Raw genomic sequence first — 26721 nt, 5'->3', positions numbered from 1 at the left:
GTTTGTAATAGATGTACAAAATTCCTAGAGTGACAGTAATTTTTCAGAATTTATCCCTTAGCAAGTAATATTTATTTGAAAGATTTTCTGTAGAATAATTTCCATTTATAGACTCAGCATGTGAGTGTTGCTTGAGGCTAGATACCCTGAAGTTGACCTTCTAGATAATAAGGCATGCACATCTTACCTCACAAGATACTGCCATATTGCTCTCCAAAGCAGTTATAACAATTTTTTTTAAGTTTATTTATTTTGAGAGAGACAGAGACCATGCAAGTGAGGAAGGGGTGGGGTGGGGGGTTGCGGTGTAGAATCCTAAGCAGGCTCCATGTTGCCAGCACAGATGCCATTAAGGGGCTTGAACTCAAAAAACCATGAGATAATGACCCTTGCCAAAACGAAGAGGCAGATGCATAACCAACTGAGCCACTCAGGGGCGCTAGCAGTTAAAACAATTCATTTGCCCACCAACAGCATGTTTCTGTTTCACTACATCTTCTACCATTATGTGTTGTCATACTTGATAATTTCTGCCATTAGGTGGGTATGAAATAGTTTTTCATTGTTTTATTTTGTTTTTTCATTGATTGAAAACCTTTTTCTATAGGTTTATGGGCTAAGTTTCTTCTTCCATCAATCACCTAGTCATAGGCCTTGTCCATTTTCTACTTGGTATTTGTCATGATTTTACTGGCTTGTTAATCTCTTATGTAACTTTAGTATCATTCCTTTATGATTGCATGCTTCCCAGTCTATAGCTTATTCTTTCTTTATTTTTCTAAAACTAATATAATCAGTCATTTATGGTTTGTGGTTTTGTGTAATACCTGATAGATTTTTTTATTTAAGATCATAAAGACTAGAAGCATTACAGTTTTGCTTTTTACATTTTGGGCTTTAGTGCAGCTAGATTTATTTTGTGTGTATGGAATGGGGATAACATCTAATTTTGTAGTCAGTGATTAATACTGCATTTTATGGATTGGATATTTGGTAGCCACTTTTATTCTTCATGTTATTCCAAAATGTTGTGTGTGGGGGTTTGTTTGCGTTTTGGTTTTTTGTTTTGTTTTGTTTTTACTCTTTGATAAATTCTAAATCAGCCTGCCAACTCCTGTTAGAATTTTACCTGGAATTATACACAAAAAGATAGGAGTGGTTTTTGTACTTTTCAGTAGCATCAAAATGGAAATAAACTGATTTATTGCCATAGTTGTCAGCCACTAGTGAATGACAGGCATGAATCAACATAAGTAAATCTCAAAAACATAAAGTTAGGTGAAAAAAAGTAAGTTAAAAAAGGTTACATATGGGGCACCTGGGTGGCTCTGTCTGACTTCAGCTCAGGTCATGATCTCACAGTTTGTGAGTTCAAGCCCCGAGTCGGGCTCTGTGCTGACAGCTCAGAGCCTGGAGCCTGTTTCAGATTCTATGTCTCCCTCTCTCTCTGCCCCTCCCCTGCTTGTGCTCTGTCTCTCTTTCTCTCTCTCTCAAAAATAAAAAAAAGGTTACATACAATATGGGGTCTTTTAAGTAAAGTTAAACACAAAATAATAGCACATATTATTTATGAATACAAACATCTATTGTGGGAGTGATTTCACACTGACTTGAAGAGATTGGTTTTAGAAAGAGGGATAAAAATTAGTGGTATAACTAAGTTCTAGGGTTTTTTTTTCTTTTTTTTTATAAGTAATGATTTAAGAAAGGCAAAATGTTTATATTAATCTTGTAAGTAAGTAAATGGGCAGCAATGTTTGTTTCAAATACACACCACATGTAAGTTCCTTAAAGAAACTTGGGATGATAGGAATGATTTGTTATCTTACAACAAAGAAGACAAAAGATGTAGTAGGAGCTAATCTCTTTTATTCCTCCTTAAACTGCTTCTGCTTTTTTGTAGGCGGTGCTTTCTACACAGCAGAGACTAGTGAAAATGCAAAATTGCATTATTACAACTCCTGGGCACTTATCCTGCATGCTACAGCATTGTGGCTTTCCAGCACAGGCTTTGTGGTTGCTGACCCAGATGAAGGAGTATCTCATCTTTCAAGACCTGTAACACCTACTTCTATGTGTCAAGGTTCATCATCTGGGGCTACAGTAAAGTCACCTGAGGATGTCTGCACTGATAGATTCCATCTTATTTTAGGTCAGTAAAAGAACTAACAATCTTCTAACCCTACAAAGTTTTTCTTGAATTGTGCCTCACTGCCTATCAACTCTTGGTGGTGATTACTTCATCTTTGTTAGGTGTTAGTGATAACCTTGATATAAATGAGTGAACTTATATACATTTTACAAAATTGCAGATGTCATTAAGTCTAGAATCCCATTTACAGGCTGGCTTCAGCATCATGTTGAATGAATTATAGAAATTATAAGACAATCCTAGTTCTTTGTACATAATTTTTAAAAGATCCATGTAGATCTATACATTTTTTGGGGGCGCCGGGGTGGCTCATTCAGTTAAGCATCCAACTTTGTAAGCTCCAGTCATGATCTCACAGTTCATGAGTTCAAGCCCCACATCAGGCTCTGTGCTGACAACTCAGAGCCTGGAATCTGCTTCAGATTCTGTGTCTCCCTATCTCTCTGCCCCTACCCCACTCATGCTCGCTCACTCTCTCTCTCTCTCTCTCTCTTTCTTTCTCAAAAATAAACATTTTTTTTAATTATAAAATTTTTAAATTTCTCTGTATATATTAAAAATATCAATATACTGAGGCAGTCTACCTGTCACCACTGTGGGCTCCTATCTGCATTCTTAAGAATTACAAGGTTCAAGTATACTCAAAGGTACAAAAGTGCAAGCAAATATTTAAGGTCAAAGATAAATGAGATTTTTTTAGATTATGAAGTTTAATCCATTCTTTCGCTTTCCTGGAACTTCAATTTTGTAAAGTTTATTTATTTATTTTGAGAGAAAGAGAGCCCCTGTGTGAGGGGGTGGGGGAAGCAAAAAGAGAGAGAGAGGGAGGGAGGGAGAGAGAGAATCCCAGGCACATTCTGTACTCACAGCACAGAGCCCAACTCATGGCTTGAACCCACAAACTATGAGATCACGGCCTGAGCTGAAATCAAGAGTGGAATGCTTAACCAACTGAGTCATCCAGGCACCCTGAGGAACTTCATTTTTAAAATGAAATAATCTTTCTAAGATACAGTGAGTCTCTAGAATAAATGAAAGAAATGTTTCATATTTTACCTAGTTCTTAGAAAACAACACATTAGCTCATTACCTATAAAGAAATTATTGATTAAATAAAATATAAGGGTTACAAATATAAATGATTAAATAAGCTTTATGGTTCAGAAAACTTCTATTATTATTCCTTCTCAGGCCAGACATGATCAGATTTCCTATATCCTTGGGTATATTAAACTTTATTTCCGTTTGCCTTGAGATAAGAGCTTTTTAAAAACAAACTTCAGAATAAAGAAGGGCAGTTACTATGAGCATAAGCTATGCAGTTTGACTACCTCAGTTCAAATTCTTCATGTACCACATTGTAACTGACCTTGAGCCAATTAAATAACTTAAGCTCTGTGTGTTCATCTCTCTATCAAAAAGAGCGTTAGTAATAGTACCTGGGGTGCCCAGCTGGCAGTAGAGCATGAGACTCTTGATATCACGGTTGTGAGTCCAAGGCCCATGTTAGGTGTGGAGATTACTTAAAAATCTTAACAAAGAAAAATAGCACCTACTTCGTCAGCTATGATGAGAATGAAATGAAATGGTAGATGTAAAGATACAGTGATCCATGATAATCACTCACTTTTAGTAAGGTTAAGGTTATACAACTGCATGTTGGGGCTCCTGGCTGGCTCAGTTGGCAGAGCATGCAACTCTTGATCTTGGGGTCATGAATTCAGGACCCACATTGGTATGTGGACCTATTTTAAAAACAACAACAACAACAAACTACATGTTCTCTAGTATAATTTTATTATAATTTTGCATCTTTGAACTATTTCATAGCAACTGTGCAGTAGTACACAAGCCTAATTGAGATTATTCTACATGTACCTGTGGATAAAAACAACTAACAAAGAAGACTTGCTTTATCACTTAATTGTTTAGTGTTTTTTTGTTTTGTTTTGTCTTGTTTTGTTTTTTTAAAGTCGGCTCACACCAAGTGTGGAGCCCAGCCTAGGGCTTGAACTCATGACCTTGAGAATAAGAGTCGGATACTTAACTGACTGAGCTACCTAGGCACCCCTTAATGGCTTACTCTTAAATTCATTGTGGTTTGTTTATATTACCTTTCTGCTAAGCTTATTTATATATCTCATCAAAATATAAAATGAGTTCCTTAACTTCGTAAACTAAGGATCTCAAAGAAGCCTCCTTCTCTTTTTCGGTTTTCTACAGGAATCAGTGTGGAATTTCTGTGTTCCTTACGCTCAGATGCAACCATGGAAAGCATTACTGCTTGCTTACATGCATTACAGGCTCTTCTAGATGTTCCTTGGCCCAGATCTAAAATTGGCAGTGATCAGGTGATTTCTTGTTTTTTGTTAGGCTTCTGTAGATTTCAAGGAACAGGAATCAAATATGTTCAGGTTACCACAGCAAACAGAAAATGAACACAGAGAAGTAAAAAGAAAACTAAACTTCTGTCCAACTAGGTCTCAGAACTGGAATACTGTCCGCGACTGTACTGAGCCAGGAGCAGTCATGCCTCTGACGTCACTTTCTGTCCTTGCTTCTTCTGTCCTTGCTTCTTCTGTGCTGATTTCTGCTGCCACCAGTTAACCACTCATTATAGCAGCTCTTCAGTTGAACTTAAGCAATCATGATGGGAAGAAGCTATGTTCTAATGGCCAGTATAGTAGCCACTAGCTCCGTGTGGCATTTCCTCTTTGTATTTTTCTGCTTTGGTGCACCCTGTTCTTTATATACATCTGTATCTTCTATTCCCTTTCCCCAAGAGAGAATCTACTTGGTTCATGTAGTTACGTCTGTTACAGAATATTCCCATTGCCTGAGTTCTCCTTCCTGGTTGTTAAAGAGACTACTGGATAGCCTGTAGGTGGAGTCAAACACTAATATCTTAACCAGTTGTGAGCATGATAATAGGACCACTGTAAAAGTATGGCATTTCCTTTAACTTACTTCCCAAGAGCAACTATGAATTTTCTATGTAGACTGTAAGTTAACCTATTAACACTGTTGTTTATTAGGTTTATATTATTAATCAGCTTCCTACCTGACTTGGATTATACTTAAATAAATTGTGAGCTTTTTGTTCTTGCTTATTCTGTATGTTAAAACAAGTATAATAATGACAGATTTACTCTGTTATTTTCAAAGATGAAAAAAAGCCAACAGAGTAAGCACTAGAAGAGAAAAGTGGAAAATGAGAGAATATTTGTCCAGTGTATTATATTCTTGAGAAAGATGTCCATCGTATGCTTATTAACTTATCACTTTTAATGTCATCCTTCTCCATCATTCTTTGTTGCTATTACTAGAAAATCTCAGTATAGGTCTGGAAATCTAGATGGCAGTGCTTGAATTCTTTTAGTCACATTTCTCATCTTGTTTTGGAAGTTTCCCTTTCCATGTTCCCACTTTAGGACCTGTGTAAAAATGATCTTTTGTCATAGTGCCATGTCCTGCAAGATTGGACAAAAACCAATCTGGAGTTGGTTTAAAGTAGAACAAGTATTACTTAACTTTATTGTACCTACACCTTTATTCTTTGTGAACAATTTGTTATATTCTCTTTTTCAATTTTTTCATGGCATTTAATATTGGTATTTTTAAAAAAGAAAGTATGTGATTTCCACTACAGTTTCCCCTAAATGTTTTCTGTGATAGGACTTGGGCATCGAGTTGTTGAATGTACTACATCGAGTAATTTTGACCCGAGAATCACCTTCTATTCAGTTGGCTTCACTTGAAGTGGTAAGACAGATTATCTGTGCAGCTCAAGAACATGTCAAGGAGAAAAGACGAAGTGCAGAAGGTGAATGTTAACCCATAATGCCAGATTAACCATATTACTATAATCAAATCAGCATTATGTCTTAAAGTCTTCTTAAGTCTGTGTTGTTCTGATAGTATGTTGTGTGTAGTACAAGTAAAACCTCTCTAGGTATAACTTTAAGTCTTTTCATTCACCTCTATATGTTAGCTTGGGTATTGTCAGTAGCCAAACCACTATTCCTGGGGAAAATGAGAATTTTAACAAAATACTGGAAGGGGAGAAAATATCCCTTATATTAAGTACTTACTTTAGCTGTGTTTACCAATGTACACAGAAGAACTACTGACAATTTTTTTTAAGGTTTATTTCTTTGAAAGAGAGAGTGTGTGTGAGAGAGCATGAGCAGAGGAGGTAGAGAGAGAGAGAGAAAGAGGGAAAGAAAGAATCCCAAGCAGGCTCTGCACTGTTAGTGCAGCACCTGACACAGGGCTCTGTCTCAAGAACCGTGAGGTCATGACCTGAGCCAAAATCAAGTCAGATGCTTAACCGACTGAGCCACCCTGGTGTCCGTGACAATTTTTTTTTTTTTAAGTTACTTATTTAAGTAATGTCTACACCCAGCATTGGGGCTCACACTCATGACCCCAAGATCAAGAGTCACTTGTTCTTCCTCTTGAGCCAGCCAGGTGCCCCATAACTACTGATAATTTTTTAATGACTGACTTTTTGGAAAGTAATTAAATTGTTTGTTTATAAGTCTAATTTGGTATTGATGAGTTTATCATTTAATATTACATTTGACTACATAAAACAGAAAACTCAATCTAAGAGTGGATTTAAAACACAAGGACTTATTCTGTCATTCAGAAGGAGCCCCAGAGTCAGGCATTCCTGGGCTGGTCGGCAGTGGAGCTGGACCTGGACCTGTCAGGTTCACATTCTTAACAGCAAGGTGTTAACCAGACAATGTTTTAAGGCTGAGAGGGTTACACAGAATTTTTTTGATCCTCTGCAGTAAGAAGTCATAATAAAGACAACTCCTTTTACCTTTGTAACCTTCTCTTTCAGTGTTTAACACCCAAGACTTTAGCCATTTAAATGTTTTACCTACAGCAGAAATGAAATTGCCATCAACCCAAAGCAAAGCAAACACAGAGTGATTATTCAACACTTGTTTTTTCTGTGTTTTAGTTGATGATGGGGCTGCTGAAAAGGAAACCCTGCCAGAGTTTGGAGAGGGAAAGGACACAGGAGGACTTGTGCCTGGGAAATCTTTGGTTTTTGCAACCCTGGAATTGTGTGTATGCATTCTAGTTAGACAGCTTCCAGAATTAAATCCTAAATTAACAGGTAGCCCAGGAGTAAAAGCTACCAAGCCACAGGTGCTGTCAGAAGATGGAAGCAGATTGGTGTCAGCGGCATTAGTTATCCTCTCGGAACTCCCTGCAGTGTGCTCTCCTGAAGGTATGCTGTGGGATGTGATTGCTTTTTTTGACCTGGAAGGAGAGAAATGGTATTAATAAATAAAGGAGATAATGGTCGCCAGTCCTTTTCTCATTAAACAAATGCCAACCCAAAGGTTTGGTTGGTAATGTTTTTAATCCTCTAAGATTAACAATGCATTCTCATAATTTGTTTTACTAAAAGGGTGAAGGTAAATATAGAGATAGCATGGACTTTAGACAGGTAATGCTCTTCTTTGGTTGACAATATTTTTAACCTGTGAGTGGCAATGATTAGCTCTTAGGCTTTTTTTTTTTTTTTTTTTTTTTGGTAAAAAATACATAACAGATTTTCCTGTCTCAATGACAGAAATTTGTCATCAGTTCAAAATCAAGTCCATACTTTTAATGTAGCATTTAAGGCTCCATAGGGCTCTGCTGAATCATTGTCTCTTCCTGATTCCTTCATGCTCCTCACCGTTGTGCTATTGTCCATGATCTGAAGAGGCCCATCCCTTCTTCCCTTTTTTATAATTTGCCTTCCTTTGAAGTTCATTTCCAGGCCTATGTCACCTGTAAATGCTTCCTTAAAAACTCCAGCTCGTAATGAGTTTTGCATTTTCATACGTGTATATGTGTGTGTATAATGTTGCTTCTGTATGTAGATAGGTTTTATGTATCATATAGAGACATTATATACAATTGGTTATTACGTATAAAGAAAAACTTATATACAAACAAATATGTTTTGCTTCCAATGAAATACTGTATCCTTCAGGAAATTTAATACATACTTAGTACTTAATAGATTTCTTAATTGGTAAGCATTTTTTTTGCTTAAACATGTCTTGATCAATTTATGTGCTATCTCATTTTTAACATGATTTTTAGTTTCAATTTGAATTAAAACCTATATTCCTTATTCTCACATACTGCTTTGCCCCAAGAGTGGCAGCAAAAGTGACTAATAGAAGATATGGGATAAAAATACACCATAAGAGTTCTGTTGAGTAGCCTCTAGAAACATAAAATTTACCATTCTAATTTTAATCTCATTTTAAACATAACTAACTGTTTAACTCTTTAGTGACCATTAAATGTTTAATTTGTACTGAGTTCCTTAAAAAAAAGTTTAATATAAAATAAATTCAGGTGGATACTAGCGGTGGTTGCACAACATTGTGAATGTACTTAATGCCACTGAATTGTACACTTTAAAATGGTTAAAATTATAAATTTTATGTTATCTGTATTTTATAACACTAAAAAATAAAAATAAATTCACCATTTGTCAACCACCAAGTAAGACAGCAAAAGATGATGAAACTGTGACACAATTTAAATAACATTTTCAATTACAACCAAAATGTAATCTGGTCTTAAAAATCTTAACCCTACCTAAATTATCTTAACAGTTTTAATCCTTTTTGAAAAATGTCTTAAAGGCTAGAAATCTTTGACAGTGCCTTACTCATTGATGATTTCTTTTTAGGAACTGTATATATAGACTGAAACACAGAGTGTTTTTAAAAATGTATCTTACAGGAAGCATCTCAATTCTCCCTACTATATTGTACCTTACAATTGGGGTCCTCAGAGAAACTGCTGTGAAGTTACCTGGGGGCCAGTTATCTTCAACTGTTGCAGCTTCCCTACAGGCTCTGAAAGGAATATTGTCCTCTCCCATGGCCAGAGCAGAAAAGAGTCACACTGCTTGGACTGATCTTCTCCGTAGCGCTTTAACAACAGTACTTGACTGTTGGGATCCAGGTAATTAAGGCTATTTGGAAGTAGTTGTTCAGTTTGCTTTAAAAACCAAGTGGAATGTGTTTTTTGGGTTTTTGTTTTTTTTTTTTTTTTTTTTTTTGAGAATAAGCTATTTAACTGATGGTGTTTGGCATTCTCACCTAGAGGAGACCACATATTCATTATGTAATGTGTTTAGAGAATATGTATTAGCAGAAACATCTGTATTTTCATTTTAGTATCTTTACTCTTTAATGCTGTTAAATGACTGGCCTCCTGTATATTAAGTTAATAGTGAGAGACCTTCAAATGTAATAATTAATTTACAGATACAGTATGATCCATAACTAGCTGGCAAAAGTGCGTAAGTACACATTGTAAATCTAAAATAAGACTAATCAGGTTTATATCCTCACTCCACCACTTACTGGCTAACTGACTAGCCAAGTTACTCAACTTCTCTGAGCTGTAGTTTTCTCATTAACAGAATAAGGGTATTGTGTTGCAGGAAATTGTTAGAGCAATAACATAATACATGGAAAGCATCTTGCTTATTATCTGACATATATCAATAAATGATAGTATTATGTTCAGTATCTGTAAAATTTGGTTCACCCATGTTATTGTTGTGCAGTTTTCATTTTCAACATGACATCATGGTGATTGTAAAAAGTCCTTAGACATATTACAGATTGTCCCTGCCTTCCTTGTTCTGTTTATAAAATGTCACAATTCACCATACTCTATTTTATATGGTATAAAAGTTTCAGTTGAGGTCAGCATTTATTGACCACCTACTTTGTGCCCAAAGTTGGGAGTCTCGTGGAGTCTAGTTCCTACAAATTGTCATATGATTAACATGTATGATTACTACCACAAAGTACTCCTTGAAGGCAACAGTAATATCTTAATTATCACTGCATTTCTAAGTACAGTAAAAAAGAGACTGATAAAAACTTAGAGTAATCAGCTCTATTGAGTGAATCAGGCAGAGTGTAACAGGTAGGGTTCTCTGGAAGCTCAGGCTGAGATGGAGTTTGGGAAGCAAGAGGTTTATTAAGGAACAACATCTGTAGATAGGTGTGAAAGGAGTAGGGGAAGGCAACATTGGGCAAAGAAGTCTGACTCCAGTGCAAGCCCCCAACAAAGCTCAGTAGATTTGTTGGGAGCTCTACAGGTTGCCTGCTCATTTGAGTGTCTCACATAGGACAGAAATGGCCTGTACTTTATCCTCAGATGTGGGCTACCCCAGGAAAGATGTGATCTCAGTCAAGGCAACTCTAGCTTGAGGCCAACCCTGAAGGAGCTAGCTGACCATACTCCCCATGGCTGGGCAGCACCTTCCGCCATGAAGGGGATCTCAGTGGTACACCTGTATACTACCAAGAGACTTTTCAGGCAGTTTCTTATAGGATTAGAAAGCATTTTCCACATGGACATCATAGAAATGGGCTCCAGGCACAACATTTTTATCTGTAGTCCTAAATAGTATGGTACGTTTGGGGACAGCAGGTATAGAGTAAAGAAAGAATGTGGGGTTATGGGAAAAGAGGAGGGTGATGAATAGTGATTAGTAAAGAGATGAGGCTGAAGGGTACATGGGGCCAGTTTTATGGAGAGTTTGCATGGTTTGTAATTTGGGCTGCTTTTAATATGCATGTAGAATCCCTAAAGGGATTTAAGGAGGAGAGTAAAGTGTTAAGATTTGCATTTCTGAAGAATCACTGTGGCAGCTATAGAAAACAAAGCAAGATACTTGGAGGTAAGATAGCAGCAGTAAGGTTAAAGAGAATAATGAAAAATGAAACGTTAAGCATGTATTAACAGAATTTACTGATAATTTGATTCAGGAATTGAAAGGGTGGGTTGACTGAGCATTAACAGAAATTCCAAAGTGAACATTTTCAGGGGAATGTAGCGAATTGAGTTTGAAATACCTATCGGATAATCCAGGGAAGCAAAATATGTAGAGGTCTGGAATTCGAGAAAGTTATTTGAGCTAGAGATGATTTAGACTATGTGTATTTCATTTGAGAGTTGTCAGTGCAACCTACGGAATGGATAAAATCACCCAAATTGAGTGTATGGAGCAAAATGGGAAGAGATTCAGGGGACAATGCAGTCACAGAAGCCAGAGAAAAGAGTTTTAATGGTGAGAGAGTGGTCAACAGTATAAATATGGTGTAAACGGGAGGTAAGAAAAGGGGAAGGATTGAGTATAGACTTCTCTTGACAAGAAGAGAAAGCTGAAGGACAAGGACAATACAAGATCAAGGAATTTTTTTTTTTAAGATGAAACTCTAGCATGAATTTGTGCATATGTGGGAGAAAAGAAGGTAGAGATGGGATTGGAGTTAGAAATATTAGGGAAGGAAGCCATGTTCCTTTCTAAGCAGGAAGAAATAAAATTCATAGCACATTTAGAAGGATTAACCTCTACCAATTGAGAAAAGAAAACGAGGTATAGATAGGAAGTAATAGGTATAAGTTTTTATGTTGAGAGTTAACAATGAGCTTGTCTCTTCCATCACACACACACACACACACACACACACACACACACACGGTTTTTTGTTTTTTATCAGAGAATGCAGTTAGGACCGTGAGGATTTAGACTATCTACTGAGAGAAATTAAAGCAGGAACTGATGATCACAGGTTAACCATTTTCTGTGTAAGGAATTGCCCAAAAATTGTGGCTTAAAACAACATTTATTATTTGATAATTTATAGGTCAGGAATTTGAAGCAGCATAGGGGCGTGGTTCTCTCTCATGAGGTTACTGTTAAGATGTTGGCCAGGGCTGTAGCTAGAGGATCCATTTCCAAGATGATTCACTCATGGCTCTTGGAAAGAGTCTTCAGCCTCTTGCTGGCTATTAGCAGGAAGCCTCGCTTCTGTACCACAAAGGCCTCTCCATGGGGCTAATGCTAAGGGAATCTTGTGTTTATTCTAGGTAAAAGAGGGTGAGAATAAGGGAATTTGGGCAGGGGTGGGGGAATAAAGAAAATAAAAAGACATTTTTACCAAACAGACTAGTTTACTACTGTTGAAACTACTGTTGTAGTTTCAAGTTGCCATGAATGACTAAAAGTGCCAACTCTATGGGAAGCAGTATAGCATCATGATTAACAGTATGCTCTCTGGAATCAGACCTTCTGCCTTACTAATTGTGTGGCTTGGGCAAATGACTAATTTCTATTCCTCAGGCTCTCATCCATAAAATGGGAAAAATAAGAATACCCACCTCATGGTGCTGTTGTGTGGATTAAACATTTAATATATATGAAGTACTTATAATGATACTGTCATAATTTTAAGTGTTGACCCATGTACTTTTTTACCTTGATATTACTCAAATTATTTTTATAAAATAAATCCCAGTCATCCATAATATTTTGCTTTCATTGCTACTGTCTCTCAAGTGTTAGCTCAGATATTAATCTCCTCAGGGCTCTCTCTGACCACCCAATGTAGCAACTCCTGGGTTGCTTTCTTTTATCTTTCAATGAATTTTTTATATTCATAGACTTTGTGATGAACTGAAATTAAATTCTTCATTTACTTTCTGGTACACAGTATATCTTCTCTTTGAATTGTATTCTCAGTGCCAGAAAGAGTACTGGCACATAGTGAATGTTTCTTAACTACTGAATGAATGTTAGCAAAGCTATTATCTCTATCTCTGTATATCATTTCTTCATAAGTAGCAATCCATTCTTACACAATTTAGTGACTCGAATTTGCTATGCCTTTTCCTTTTCAAATAACATTGAGTTTTCACAGCAGGCTCATTAAAATTATTGAATGAGAATATGAAGGCAAATATGGAGGGAAATGAAGGAAAATTACATCTACTAGAAAATTTCCTCGAATGTGGCCCATGCAATAATTTTAGGTTTTTCTGTACTGTTAAGAAATTATATATATATATAGCAAAGCACGAGGTAGTTAAACTTGACATTTGTATTATGAAAATATGAATACCTTATTCTTAACCAAGAAAAATCAGTTGTACATTCATTTCTCATCTGCTTCACAACAAAAATGATAATAGCTAACACATGTTGAGCATATGTGTAACACATGCTATTCTAAATGATTTACTTGAATAACTCCTCATAACTTTATAAAATGTGAGTACTGTTAATACTCCCATTTTACAAATGAGAAAACGACAAATGGGGTTAGATATCCAAGATCACACAACTAATAAATGTATATTCCTGGTAAATCTACACATGGTATTTACAGATGTCTACTTGTGAAGAATATAATCACTTTCGTAAATTTTGGCTCTAGAATTACTTACAGTGCACATTTGAAACCTATGACATTTTCCAGGATTCTTAAAATCATTCCATCAGTGTTTGTCTGTAACTGTTGTGTACACAAAAGAAATTGTTGGCTGTCAAACTAGATGCATCTTCACAGATATATAGAACAATAAATATGTCACTTGTCAATGTTGGGATGTTTCTGATAGATCATTTCTCTTTAGTAGATGGAACACATCAAGAACTTGATGAAATCAGTCTCCTTACTGCTATCACAGTATTTATTTTGTCTACCAGTCCAGAAGTTACTACCATCCCATGCCTTCAGAAGCGTTGTATTGAGAAATTTAAGGCTACTCTTGAGATAAAAGATCCTGTGGTAAGTCTCTTTAGTAGAAAGAGGTTTGTAATAGGAATATGTTTAGGCTTTTGCAGAACTTTCTTTGTGATTTTGTTGGCTCCAACAAGAAGTACCAGGCTAATTTTTTTATTTGTAGGTGTGGAGTAATTCCTTATTCTTGGGGTGACAAAGCCAAATAATAATGGTCTTATTATTTGTCCCCAAGGATACAGTGTAGTTGGAGAAAGATAAAGGAAATGTTTTTTTAAAAAATTAATTTGAAATAGAGGCATCTTAAAGTTGATACATCTTTAGAAATTATAAGGGACATCTTACAAAGTAAGATACTTTGTAGCTTATTATAGTGGATTTCCTAAAAAAGAAAGACTTCACATACCTTCAAGAATATGAAGTATTTTTTATATGAAGTATGAGACCCTCCCCAAAGCAGTATGCTCAAGTTAATCTCATTCTTTTATGACCCCTTCATTTGCTACATTAACTTCCTATTCCTTTATGCACTGCAAAATGAGTTTGTGGCACAAATTCATTGACTCCTAAAATACAAGAACCAAATTTTCTCTCAGGAAAAAATAATCATTCAAATACTGTCATAGTGAATTGGGTAAAGTATGATTTACATATTTGATGTATAGTCATCTTTTTTTTATAACATTTTTTTTAATGTTTATTCATTTTTGAGAGAGAAACAGAATATGAGTGGGGGGAGGGGCAGAGAGAGAGGGAGACACAGAATCTGACTCCAGACTCTGAGCTGCCAGCACAGAGCCCAACATGGGGCTCAAAGTCACAGACTATGAGATCCCAACCTGAGCCAAAGTCAGTCATTTACCCAGCTGAGGCACCCAGGCACCCCAATGTATAGTCATCTTTTGTTCTGTCCTATTTGTTGCTCTCAGCTTCATAGGAGCTTTACGTTGCAGTCTCAAAGGGTGGTTCTGCTGTGTGATGACACAAAGTTAATATGGTTGCTTAAAACTTTAAGATCATGCCATTTGAACATTTAGATATATGTGATTTTTACCTAGAACATTTTCTGAAATCCCCAAAATAGTTGTCACATTTGTGTCTGTGTTTGGTTCTGTTTTTTTCTTATATCACAGAGGGGCACATGAGAAGGAAAATGGGAAGTAGAGAAGAAAAAAAAAAAAGTTAGCCACTCATAGTTATGCTATACTGTGTAACCCATATGCCTCTATTCTCACTCCAAACCGTCATAGCCATTGTTAGCATGCAAATTTGAATGCCTGTGTTAAAAAAACAAAATTCAACTGAAGAAATAGTAAAGATCTTTACTGTTTTATTCAACATTTCATAAATTGGGCAGCATCCCATTTGGCAGATAGAAAAGAGCTCTGAAGAGCCATACAAAATGAAAGACTTACAGACAGGAGGCGGTTAGGACAAGGAAGTTACTAGCAAAGTATGGATTGTTTCAGGCAAAGTCACCTTCCTTTGGGAGACAGCAGGGGTCTGTCAAGCAGATTACCTCACTAGTGCTGACCAGGTAATTCCAGATTGACTGTAACTAAGTTAAGTATTAAGTCTTGGTTTGGTCACATGAGCTTTAGCACAAGTGACTCCATTTTGGGCCTGTTGTCTCCTTTTTTTTAACAATCTTCCCCCTTTTGATCATACTCTCAGCTTAACTGAGAGATGGGATCCAAGTTGAAAGCATTAGCAACCCTCCCAGCTACCACTGAAGTTCTTGCAGGGTTTGCTGATCCTCTGTGTGGTATTCACAAGTCACAACTTCAGGTTCACATTTTTTAAGTTGGTCATTCTTTGTGTTCCTTTTCCGATATTTTGCACATCATTTGCATGGTGGTTAGCAGCTATGAGCATGCATTTAAAACCTTTGAGGAAAAACAGGACCAGGAAGATTTTTTTTTTTTTTTGATGTTTATTTATTAGGGGAGAGGGAGAGAGAGTGCGAGCTGAGGAGGGGCAAAAAAGAGAAGGAGAGAGAGACAGAGAGAGAGAGGGGGAGAGGGAGAGGGAGTGCGAGCTGAGGAGGGGCAAAAAAGAGAAGGAGAGAGAGAGAGAGAGAGAGAAAGAGAGAAAGAATTCCAAGCAGGCTCCATGCTGTCAGCACAGAGCCTGACATGGGGCTTAATCTCACAAATCATGACATCATGACCTGAGTCAAAATCAAGAGTCAGACACTTAACCAATTGAGCCATCCATGAGCCCCCAGGGAGATTATTATAATGATTACTATCAGCAGGATATTTCCCAGCGTCTGGAGTGCACTTTGCAGCCACAGTCCCCAAGACCCAAACCAATTAAAATCCATTAAATCACAGAAGACCCCATTGCAGGAGTCAGTTTCTTAAGTTGTGTGGCTTGTTCACAAATCTTATGTAGCTGAGTTTCAACTTCCCCAGAAGCATAGTCATGGTACAGCAAGTGGTATTGACCACAACACAGATACCTTGTTCAGCTAAAAAATAATAAAGGGCTATCCTATTATCAAGAACGACCTTCTTCTGAATTATTATTGCCTCCTTGTAGGTCTAACTCAACGTTGTAAATTCCAGGGAGTTGAGCAGTGAGGTGTCTCAGTTTGCTTATAAATAATCATATAGCCTAAGAGACATTTCCTAGGTATTGCCAGCCATCTAGACATTTACAGGCCCAAGGAGAATGATAACCACCACAGACCAAGATAAATCATATTGGGAGCATAAACCACTCTCACCGAGGTGGCACTATTAATGGCTTCATTTGCAGGGATTATTGCATTTTCTGTATAAGCCAGGGGTCACTTAGGTTTTCCATAAATAAAGAGTTGTTCTAAATGCCTTGCACAGATGAGTACTGTTGGTGAGATCTTTTTCATAATTAGGGGCAGATGTGATTTAGGTAATCATAAGAACATGGGTATAAATATACTACAGTTTGCATAGGCATTTGTGTCTAATTGGGCAAGTATAGTGATAATCAGAGAAGAGTAAAAACAAGGCAGTGGATGTTCTGGCCATAAAAGTCAGACTCAGTAAGTAACTTCTAAGGAGATCTATTGTAGTTTATTAAGAATGGCCTGGGAGGTACAGATGATGACATTATCTTTCCCCAGACTAGTACCAAAGTAAAGGAAGAAAGAGAAGAGAGAATTTCATGTTTAGTTATAGTGAGAAGTCTTGATCTGACATCTTGAATAGAAGCAATCTACCTTGATGTCTGCTACTTCTCTTCCTAGTCAATTTGATTTCAAGGTCTCCAGTATTTGCACAGGACCAGATGTCCATGGGAACCATCTTCAGTTGTGAAATACACACCCAAAGTTCAACATCTTGTAATCTGCATTGGCATCAGTTGTTGGTAGGGTCTTTTCCATGAGTACCACATTTGCAAAAGCATCAGAGTAAAACAGTAATTGTACATGATAGAAGACTTAAAAATGTCCATGGTTAAAGCTCTGATGACAGTACATTATAATGCAGCTGACATGAAAATTGGTTATGACACACAATATTTTAAGGTAATAATGGGAATTATGACTAATAACATAATATTAGGACCTGTCAGATTTCCAGGAGTTTCATTTTTTCTGTAACATTTATAACCTATACCTACATAAATACAACATAAAGAAGACTTAGTATTATTTCCTTTTGAGAATGCTTCTCACATAATTTAATATCAAATAGCCTAATCAGTTTAACAGCTTTGTTTTTTATAAGGAGCAAGAACACTTCTTTTGTGATTTTCTAGGAGCCATATGAAAAATCCCGGAGTTGGTTCCAAGTCAAAAGATTTCATTTAGAATTAGATTTTGGAGAAGTTTACTAATAATATCAAAAGGTTTTAAAATATTTGGTCAAATAGTAGGACTGTAGGTCACTGTGAAACATTACTTAGTTATCCATTTAACCAGAAAGACAGTTAAAGATTTCACAGGCAATACAGAAAGTTACATACTTGTCTTTAAAAAAAACAAAAAAACTAAAAAACAAAAACAAACAAAAAAAAAAAACCAAAAAAAAAACTTAGTTCTTTTACTAGGAAAGATTGTTTTCTTAAGGAATCAAAGACTTGATGGGGCGCCTGGGTGGTTCAGTCGGTTAAGCATATGACGTCGGCTCAGGTCATGACCTCGATGTTCATGAGTTCAAGCCCCGCGTCAGGCTCTGTGCTGATGGCTCAGAGCGTGGAGCCTGTTTCAGATTCTGTGTCTTCCTCTCTCTCTGACCCTCCCCCGTTCATGCTCTCTCTGTCTCAAAAATAAATAAACGTTAAAAAAATTTTTTCAAAAAAAAGGAATCAAAGACTTGATAAAGAAAATATGAAACACAGGGAATTATTTTGATAAAATAAAGAATCTTTGTTTTCTAGGCAGATTATTTTAAAAGGCAAAGAAAAACCTTTATAATCTCTTATCAAGAGCAGACCAGTAATCCAAGAAAACTATGTCCTTTTAATAGAGAGAAAACCAAATTCTAATTTTGTAACAGTGTATTTTTAATATTAAAGCTCATTTCCTTTTTTTATTTAAACAAATTTATTCCAATCTTAGGCAGCTTGACCATGCATAAAATTCCTTTCCCAAGATCCCTTATCACAAATTTTCTACAACTTTATTTTGTACCTTTGGATTTTATTCTCTGATTTTCCTCTTTCCCATTCTGAGATCACCAGCCTCACTTTAGGACAGAATTACTTTCTCTTCCCTCAACAAAATTGCATCTGCATTTCTCATGGTTTCTTTTACTGAAAACCCACATCCTACTTTCCTAGTATACAAAGATGATTCTATTATTGATCGATGCATCACAGCCACTAACTCAGGAAACAAATGGGTAAGCCCTGTGAGCTGCCTCAGCAAACTGCTCCATTCCTGGGAGTCCCAAGGCAGTTGGACACATTGAAAGCATAGCTCCTGTCTGGGTTTGCCAACACTGTTCCCAAACTCAGATAAACTAGTTGCAAGAGAAGCCAATCACTCAAGAGACAACGGTTTGGAAAAGAGAAAGGCAGAACTTTATTTTGGGTGCTGGCAGCCAGGGGAGGTGGCTCAAGCCTTAACAACTACCTCTCTGCCAACAAAATGGACACCTGGAATTTTATAGAGGAAGAATGGGGAGATACATGCAAGAGGGCAGGCAGCACAGGATCATGGGTGGGGGTTGGTATATGTTCAGCATATGATCATGGGCAGGGAAGGGACTGAAATGTGGTCTTCTAGGCATGCCGTTGCTATCAGGGCTTTTCTGGCCTGGCCATTGTGTTCAGATCATTGCAAAATGTCTCTCATCAATGCATCAAGAAAATACAAAAAGAAATAAGAACAATGGGTTTCAGTTAGCATATGAAAGCAATCTTGTCTATTTCTGGTCTTAACTACTGGGGTCTATACAGGGCTTGCTGACAATTATTTCTAGTAGTTTAATTACATATATTAAAATTTTTAACCCTCGGAAACCTTAATTTTTAATGGAAAACTAAGTGAATAACTATGAACTGTTACACCAACATTCTTCAGATTGACAAATTTATGAATACATTTTGTAATTTCTCAAAAGATACTCTTCCTCATAGTAAATTTTTCCATGGAGAACCAAACATTTGGATTTTTTTAAACGTTTATTTACTTATTTTGAGAGAGAGATAGAGCACAAGCAGGGAAGAAGCAGAGGGAGAGGGAGAGAATCCCAAGCAGGCTCCGTGCTGCCAGTGCAGAGCCCAATGCAGGGCTCAAACCCACAAACCATGAGATCATGACCCGTGTCGAAACCAGGAGTCAGATGCTTAACCAACTGAGCCGCTCAGGTGCCCTGGGAACCAAACATGTTTATTAATAGACCCACCTATCTTAAGTTTCTTTGTAATAAGCCAAAAATAGATAAAACTATGTTTAGTAATTGTTTCAGTTTTTTATTTTATTTGGAAATGATCTAGATATTCAGTGATATCTCTTTCAACTTATCTCAGTATAATTTTTAAGGTTTCAAGTTACCAAAAAGATTTTTATTTTTATTATTTATTTAATATTTTTAATGTTTATTTTTTAGAGAGAGAGAGAGAGCGAGTTGGGGAGGAGCAGAGAGACAGAGAGAGACAGAATCTGAAGCAGGCTCCAAGCTGTCAGCACAGGGTCAACACGGGGCTGGAACTCACAAACTGTGAGATCATGACCTGAGCTGAAGTCAGTCACTTAACCGACTGAGCCACCCAGGCGCCCCACCAAAAAGATTTTTAGAAACTATTTTTAAGTAGACAGACTGATGTCAGCAGGCAAAATCAGAGGACCCAAAGGGGTGCCACAGGGCCCGCAAAGAGGGTACTTGGCTTTGCGCATAATGGAAATAAAACACAAGCCTAAAGGAAACAAGAGAATTTATTGAAGACAGAGCAGATACAAACCATCTGGGAGACTCAGAAAGAAAAAGGAACATGACTCTCATCTTTGCTAGGAAGTGTGGAGTTTTACTAAGGATGGTGGTCTGGTGTATATGTCCTCTCAGGCATCCAGGAACTGGTCAAACAAGGACTGAGTGCTCAGGTGTCTTAAATAAGTTCCTTATGCCCTGGAGCCAGGGGTCCTGGCGTCAAGGTGTTTGGAATCAGTAATAGTGGAGAACTGATAGCCCTGCCTGGTCACTCCTTAAATGTTCCCAAGCAAACAGCTTTCATTTAAAATGTTAGCCATGAGATGGGTATGATGATGCAAAACTCACTAGTTGATTCAAGAGCAGTTGGATCCAAGGGGCACCTGGGTGGCTCAGTCAGTTAAGCACTGGACTTCAGCTCAGGTTGTGATCTCTGCGGTTCATGGGTTCAAGACCCACATCGGGTTCTGTGCTGACAGCCTGGAGCCTGCTTCGGATTCCGTGTCTCCCTCTCTCTCTGCCACCACCCCCCTCCCCGCCCCCCCTGCCACACACACACACTCACCCTCTTGTGTTGCCTGTCTCTCTCTTCCTCTCTCTCAGTAATAAATAAACATTTTTTTAAAATTTTTTAAAAAGAGCAGTTGGGTCCACATTGTGTTTCTGCCCGCTGAGATAAGGTTATCTGCTCAAATGGCTAAAGTTTTCTTTACTAATATTTGTAGAAAAGACATTTAAGATTTGTCTTGACAGATAATCTTATGGAAGCTGTGGACTAGATTTGTGGCATGGGATTTTCTATAGCAGCTTATATATTTTTTTAAGTTTTTATTTAAATTCCAGTATAGTTAACATACAATGTTATATTAGTTTCAGGTGAAAGGTATAGCAACTCGATTCTTACTCAGTGCTCACCATGATAAGTGCACTCCTTAATCCCCATCATTTATTTTGCCCTTCCCCCACCCACCTTACCTCTGGTAACCATCAGTTTGTTCTCTAGACTTAAGAGTTGGTTTCTTGGTTTGCCCCCTCTTTTATTTTGCCCTTTGCTTGTATTTCTTAAATTCACATGAGTGAAATCATATGATATTTGTCTTTCTCTAACTTGTTTTGCTCAGCATAATACTCTCTAGCTCCATCACATCATTGCAGATAGCAAGATTTCATTTTTTGATGGCTAATATTCCATTATATAGCAGTTTATATTTTTTAAAAGCCTTTCTCCCTTTTTATTCCTTCAGTCCTAGGAATTGGGGATGGTCTAGGTAACAGTTCCCAAAGAATACCTGGTAAACTATTTACATCTCAAAGGTACTGCAAAGAATGCAAGTTCTTCCAGAAAGGACTTTTGTTCCCTTTGGCCTGAATTTTTACAATACTTATAAAAGGGAAGGTTTTTAGATTGATAAAAAGGAGGGTAGATTTTGAATTGTTTCTGGAGCCTCATTTCTAGTTTTGCAAAGGTTTGTAAAGTAAGGATGGTTGCTTTTAATTCCTCAAAGAATTGATTTGCAACTTAAAAGACTTCATAGCTTGACCCACCTGTCCAACCACATTATCTTCAGTTTGCTTTCTTATATCTGGAAGATATTCAAATGAGATGGAAATCAAAAGATGCCTGTGTTTTAGATTTAGAGTTGTGTGTTTTTGGAATGTTTTAGTGGGCACATAGTTTCATTTTAGCTTAGGGAAGGAATCCTTAAATGTTCTCATTAGGCTCTGAAAATCAGCTTCCGGTTTGGCCAACTTCTAACCATAGAGTTACTTTTTAAAAAAGTTATTTCAAATACTATGTAAGGTTTTAGCTAGGACAAATAGTAAATATTCCTGGCCATATCGAACAACCCCTTGAATTCAAAAGGCATCCTCAAAGAGAGTGCAAAAGATGTTTTATATTCCTCTCTCTCCTGGTTACTACAGAGATCTGGGAGAGTGGATTCTGGTAAGGATTATCCTCCTAAGTTGGCTTCTACCAGTTTGGCCAGAATCCCATGTGCAGGCCGTGAATGGGATTTACCTAGACAGTGTAGCTCCAGTATCTACCAGGATGTGGTGAGGTTTCCATCAATTTTAATTTTGTTTGACAATTTTCCTTGTCTATTTAAAGAATAACATAGCAGTGTACCAGAAATTCCCTCAGAATCTCGCCAGCTCTGGGAGGGGCCCATATGGGGCCCATATGGGGACATTCAAATTAGTGTTGAAGGATTTGCACAAAACTGTTGAGAACAATCTTTTTTCCAGTATCGCAGTTAATTAATTAGAAACGAGACGTCAATTTCTGTGCCAGGGTTTTGATGACCGGCACCCAGGGGGCGGCAGTGCAGGAGGTGTTGTTTTACATATCTTTTGTGTCTTTAATTTTTTATTTGCTTTTTGCAATGAAACTTTCAGTGAAGCTATTTTGGAATCTTGAAGCCTTTTGGAAGCTTCTGCTTAACAGTTAAAATTGGTATCCCATCCTTTTTGAATTTGGGAACCCTTGCTTCTAAGTGCATGTCTTACATAAATGACCTTGTCATTTATAATGACATTGTAATTCTCCATAATGGCCATTGTAATTCTAGGTTGCCTTTAGTAAGATTTTGCCATTTTTGTAGGTCTTTATGGCTACAGAGACAATAGTTGTTAGACATAAGCAAGTGTGCCAGAAGGTGCAGTGCTTAACTTTTTGGAATTTAAGGATCCCATTTCTTTGAAGTCTTTGGGTCTCTCGGAGCCAAACTAATACCTATGAAGGATGTGCTGCTGAGTTGGGGATTGTGTGGTGTTTTACAGTGTACTTGCTGCAAAGAAATTTTCTTGAGGTTGGTGGGTAACCTGTCTGTCTAACCCACTCCATGATCAGTTTATCCTACACAGGAGTCTTAGAGTCAGGTAGCAAACACTCTGACAACTTTTATGTACTCCACCTGTGCCTACCAATTTTTTAGTTTTTTGGCTTCCTAGATTTCCATCTGCAGTAGCCTTTACTTCATGTGCACATTAACACACCAGGAGTAACAAAACTGATGTTACTGAGGACTGGCCAGTAGAAGCCCTTGCGTGCATCACCATCAATTCCCAGTGTGGAAAAGAGGGCTGGGGAAGGAGCACCAGAAGACCCCAACAAATGGTGACTGCAGACTGAACCACCAGTCCTCTGTTTCTCCTTGTCCCTGAAACCTTCAGAAGTTTCCTTGGCACCACATTGCCCCAAATCTGTCAAGAAACAAAATTCAACTAAGTAAATTTTTTAAAATGTTTGTTTATTTTTGGGAGAGAGCATGAGCAGGGGAGGTACAGAAAAAGAGGGGGACAGAGGATGTGAAGCGGGCACCACACAGAGAACAGAGAGCCCAGTGTGGGGCTCGAACCCACAAACTGTGAGATGATGACCTAAGCCAAAGTCGGATGGTTAACTGAGCCACCCAGGTGCCCCTCAGTTGAGTAAATTTTAAAGATCTTACTGGCTTTATTCAACGATTCATGAAATGAATCCAAATTGAAAAGAGCTTTGAAGAGCTGGACAAAATCAAAGATTTCTAGACAGAATGGGGAGGGATGAGGAAGTTAATAGCAAAGAGTGGATTGTTTTAGGCAAAGCCACCTTCCTTGGGTGAGGGCGATATCCGGGGTCTGTCAGGCAGATTACTTCACTAGTGCTGACCAGGTAATTATGGATTGACTGGTTTAAGATTCCAATACTGGGAGAGGTTGAAACTGTAATTAAGTTAGGTACTGAGTCTTGGTTTGGTGACATGGACTTCTCCCAGGTGACTCTGTTTTGGGCCTGTTGTCCCACTTATAATTCCTGTTAGCACTTGGACTTCCAAAATTAAAGATAAATTAAGAAATAAATTTTGGGGCAACTGGGTGGCTCAGTCGGTGAGCATCCAACTTCGGCTCAGGTCATCATCTCACAGTTTGTGAGTTCGAGCCCTGTGTCAGGCTCTGTGCTGACAGCTCAGAGCCTGGAGCCTGCTTTGGATTTTGTGTCTCCCTCTCGCTCTACTCCTCCCCCACTCACACTCTGTCTCTCTCTCAAAAATAAACCAACATTAAAAAAATAATTAAAAAAAAAAAAGAAATTTCAATGGGAGTGCCTGATTTCGACTCAGGCTCTGCACTGACAGCACAGGGCCTGCTTGGGATTCTCTCTCCCTCTCTCTCTGCCTCTCCCCCACTCATCTGCATGGGCTCTTTCGCCTCTCAAAATAAATACATAAACTTAACAAGAAATTTAAATGCCTTTTTTAAGAGATTTATCTAAAAAAGTTTTTAATTCACAGTTTTTAATTCTCTTTATAAAAATTACATTACAATCTGCATGTTAATATAAACGTAAATTTATATTTACAGTTTATATTATTTTTGTCTCTTCCCTGATTAGGTACAAATCAAGACCTATCAGCTCCTACTTTCTATTTTTCAATATCCAAATCCAGCTGTTTCCTACCCATATATTTACTCTTTAGTATCCTCGATTGTGGAAAAATTGCAAGAAATAGACCAGAGAAAGCCAGAAGACACTACTGAGCTTCAGGTCTTTCAAGAAGGCATAAAGGTCTTGGAAGCACTTGTAGCCATTGCTGAAGAACAGCACCGTAAGTGTCATCACTAAATTCATACTAAATAAAAACCTGTCCCAAATCAGAAACTTAATGTTATTTTAAATGTAAAACATTCCGTTGGTCACTTAACATTATTTTTCCACATTAAAGGTCAGTGGTTAATTCCCAGTATTGATATTATTGAGTGTTAATTAGAGAGATTAGAAGGATTTTTCTTCCCCCTTCAGTGGGGAAAACGTGTACAGATCAACAGATCAAGTGAGTTTACAACTTTGTATAACGAACATTTCCACACTTCAACCCAGAACTTATATCATTTATTTACTTGCCAGGTTCTCAGCTGGTGGCCTGTCTTCTGCCCATCCTCATTTCCTTCCTTTTGGATGATAATACTCTGGGATCAGCAACTTCCATAATGAAAAGTTTACATGATTTTGCTTTGCAACATCTCATGCAGATTGGGCCTCAGTATTCTTCAGTTTTTAAAAATGTAATGGCTTCTTCTCCAGCCCTGAAAGCCCGCCTTGAGGCTGCTATCAAGGGCAATCAGGAAAGTGTCAAAGTCAAGATACCAACATCTAAACATACCAAGAACCCTGGAAAGAATGCAAGCATCCAATTAAAGACCAATTTCCTCTGATTTTTTTTGTTTTAATAGTAAACACCTTAATAAAATAGTTGATTACTTCTCTTTGGGGACAAAAGTGACATTTTAGACACAAGTGCACTTGGAGGTCTGGTTGATTGTCTTAAATAGCTGTGACTTTTCAAAGTAATGTCAAACTTAACATTTTTTGTGGGTTTTTTGTTTCTGTTTTTCAGTTTAGTAAAACCACAGAGCTCTCACCAGGAATTTCAAGAAAGTGCTAAAAAATTGAACGTACTAAACAGCCCACTGCTTTAAAAATGAGATGGTTTTCTTCTGACAGTCCATACACATTATGGTATACTTAATATTTTGACAGATACAGATTAGACTCTAGTATAAATTATCTGCATTTATAGTGTATCCCAATTGCTGATTGAAAATGCTGCCTTATTCAGTAATTATATTAAACTTTCTTGAATTTCTCAAACAACATAAATGATTGGAAAACTATTTAGGAAACTTGGTTTAGAATTATACAATATGTAGTAGTACAAGTTAACTACAGCCCTACAGTGTAACTTAAGATCTGGTGTCTATAAATATCATGGCTTTTCATCACCTTTTGGTTTGGCTTATATTGGGTTCAAGAAATGGAAATTTTACTTATTTTTAATAGAATAGGGCATCTCCACTTAATTTCTCAGAGGATTTTCTGTTGCCTCTCTTCCTGACAATTTTGTTCATTTTCATTTATGACAGACATTCATATCAATGAGTTTAATATAGATTCACATCTATATTTAGGTCAACTATGGGTTTATGTAAAACAACAAATTTAGATCATCAACAAATGCAAGTATGTTTTTTTATGAAACATATTTTAATATAGAAAAAAACCTAATGATAGAGTCATATTGGTTGAAAAAATATTTTTTAACTCTTGATGATCATTGACTCTCCTTCCACTTCAGTGTTATATGTATGAATCAAGCACTATGTCACAACATAGCATTTCCCTGTTAAAAGTTACAAACTGGAGTGATAGGGGCATGTTCAGAATTGAGAAAAAATACTTTGAGTCAAGAAAGAACAATGTGATGTACTCTATTTTATTATGTTTGTATATAAATACTCTTGTAAATTGTTCAGAATGAAAACACTTGACAAAATCTAACACTACAATCAGTTTTTTAATTTACATAAATAAAGCTAATTTTCTTTATCATTCTTGTATTTGAGATTATTTTGCCTACAGAAGATAGACTGATTCATCTCACAGATTCGAGAAAATCAATTCTCTGGAGCAAATAATATCCCTTCTCTGAAACTTGATATTTTTATTAGAGGAGCCCTTTCTTTGAAGCATTCTTAGCAATGGTTTGGATTCTCTATCTTCCTAATTGTGCAAATTTGAGTATACACTTAGTGTTTCCTTCACCTGAATGCCCTTCTCTCTGTTGTATCTGGCAGATTCCCATTCCTT

The 26721-nt window shown here is 37.1% G+C and overlaps 1 protein-coding gene across 10 annotated transcripts in view; it reads left to right on the top strand.

Moving 5' to 3' along the window:
- Positions 1 to 26463, top strand: part of HEATR5A (HEAT repeat containing 5A) — a 120116-nt gene extending 93653 nt beyond the window's left edge. For 7 of the 10 annotated variants that reach the window (XM_027065543.2, XM_027065545.2, XM_053224339.1 and 4 more), the window contains 8 exons: positions 1904 to 2152; positions 4376 to 4503; positions 5828 to 5975; positions 7128 to 7400; positions 8924 to 9148; positions 13625 to 13779; positions 24469 to 24682; positions 24982 to 26463. In XM_027065543.2, coding sequence (XP_026921344.1) covers positions 1904 to 2152; positions 4376 to 4503; positions 5828 to 5975; positions 7128 to 7400; positions 8924 to 9148; positions 13625 to 13779; positions 24469 to 24682; positions 24982 to 25289 — 1700 coding nt within the window. In that variant the 3' untranslated portion in view covers positions 25290 to 26463. The remainder of the gene's footprint in view (positions 1 to 1903; positions 2153 to 4375; positions 4504 to 5827; positions 5976 to 7127; positions 7401 to 8923; positions 9149 to 13624; positions 13780 to 24468; positions 24683 to 24981) is intronic. The other 3 variants (XM_027065548.2, XM_027065546.2, XM_053224340.1) reach the window with 2 other exon arrangements.
- The last annotated feature ends 258 nt before the right edge of the window (positions 26464 to 26721 follow it).

Source organism: Acinonyx jubatus, chromosome B3 (genome assembly GCF_027475565.1).
Source record: "Acinonyx jubatus isolate Ajub_Pintada_27869175 chromosome B3, VMU_Ajub_asm_v1.0, whole genome shotgun sequence".
NCBI classification, from domain to species: domain Eukaryota; kingdom Metazoa; phylum Chordata; class Mammalia; order Carnivora; family Felidae; genus Acinonyx; species Acinonyx jubatus.
The sequence above is the reverse complement of the archived record's forward strand: the minus strand, read 5'-3'. Positions and strand labels throughout refer to the sequence as shown.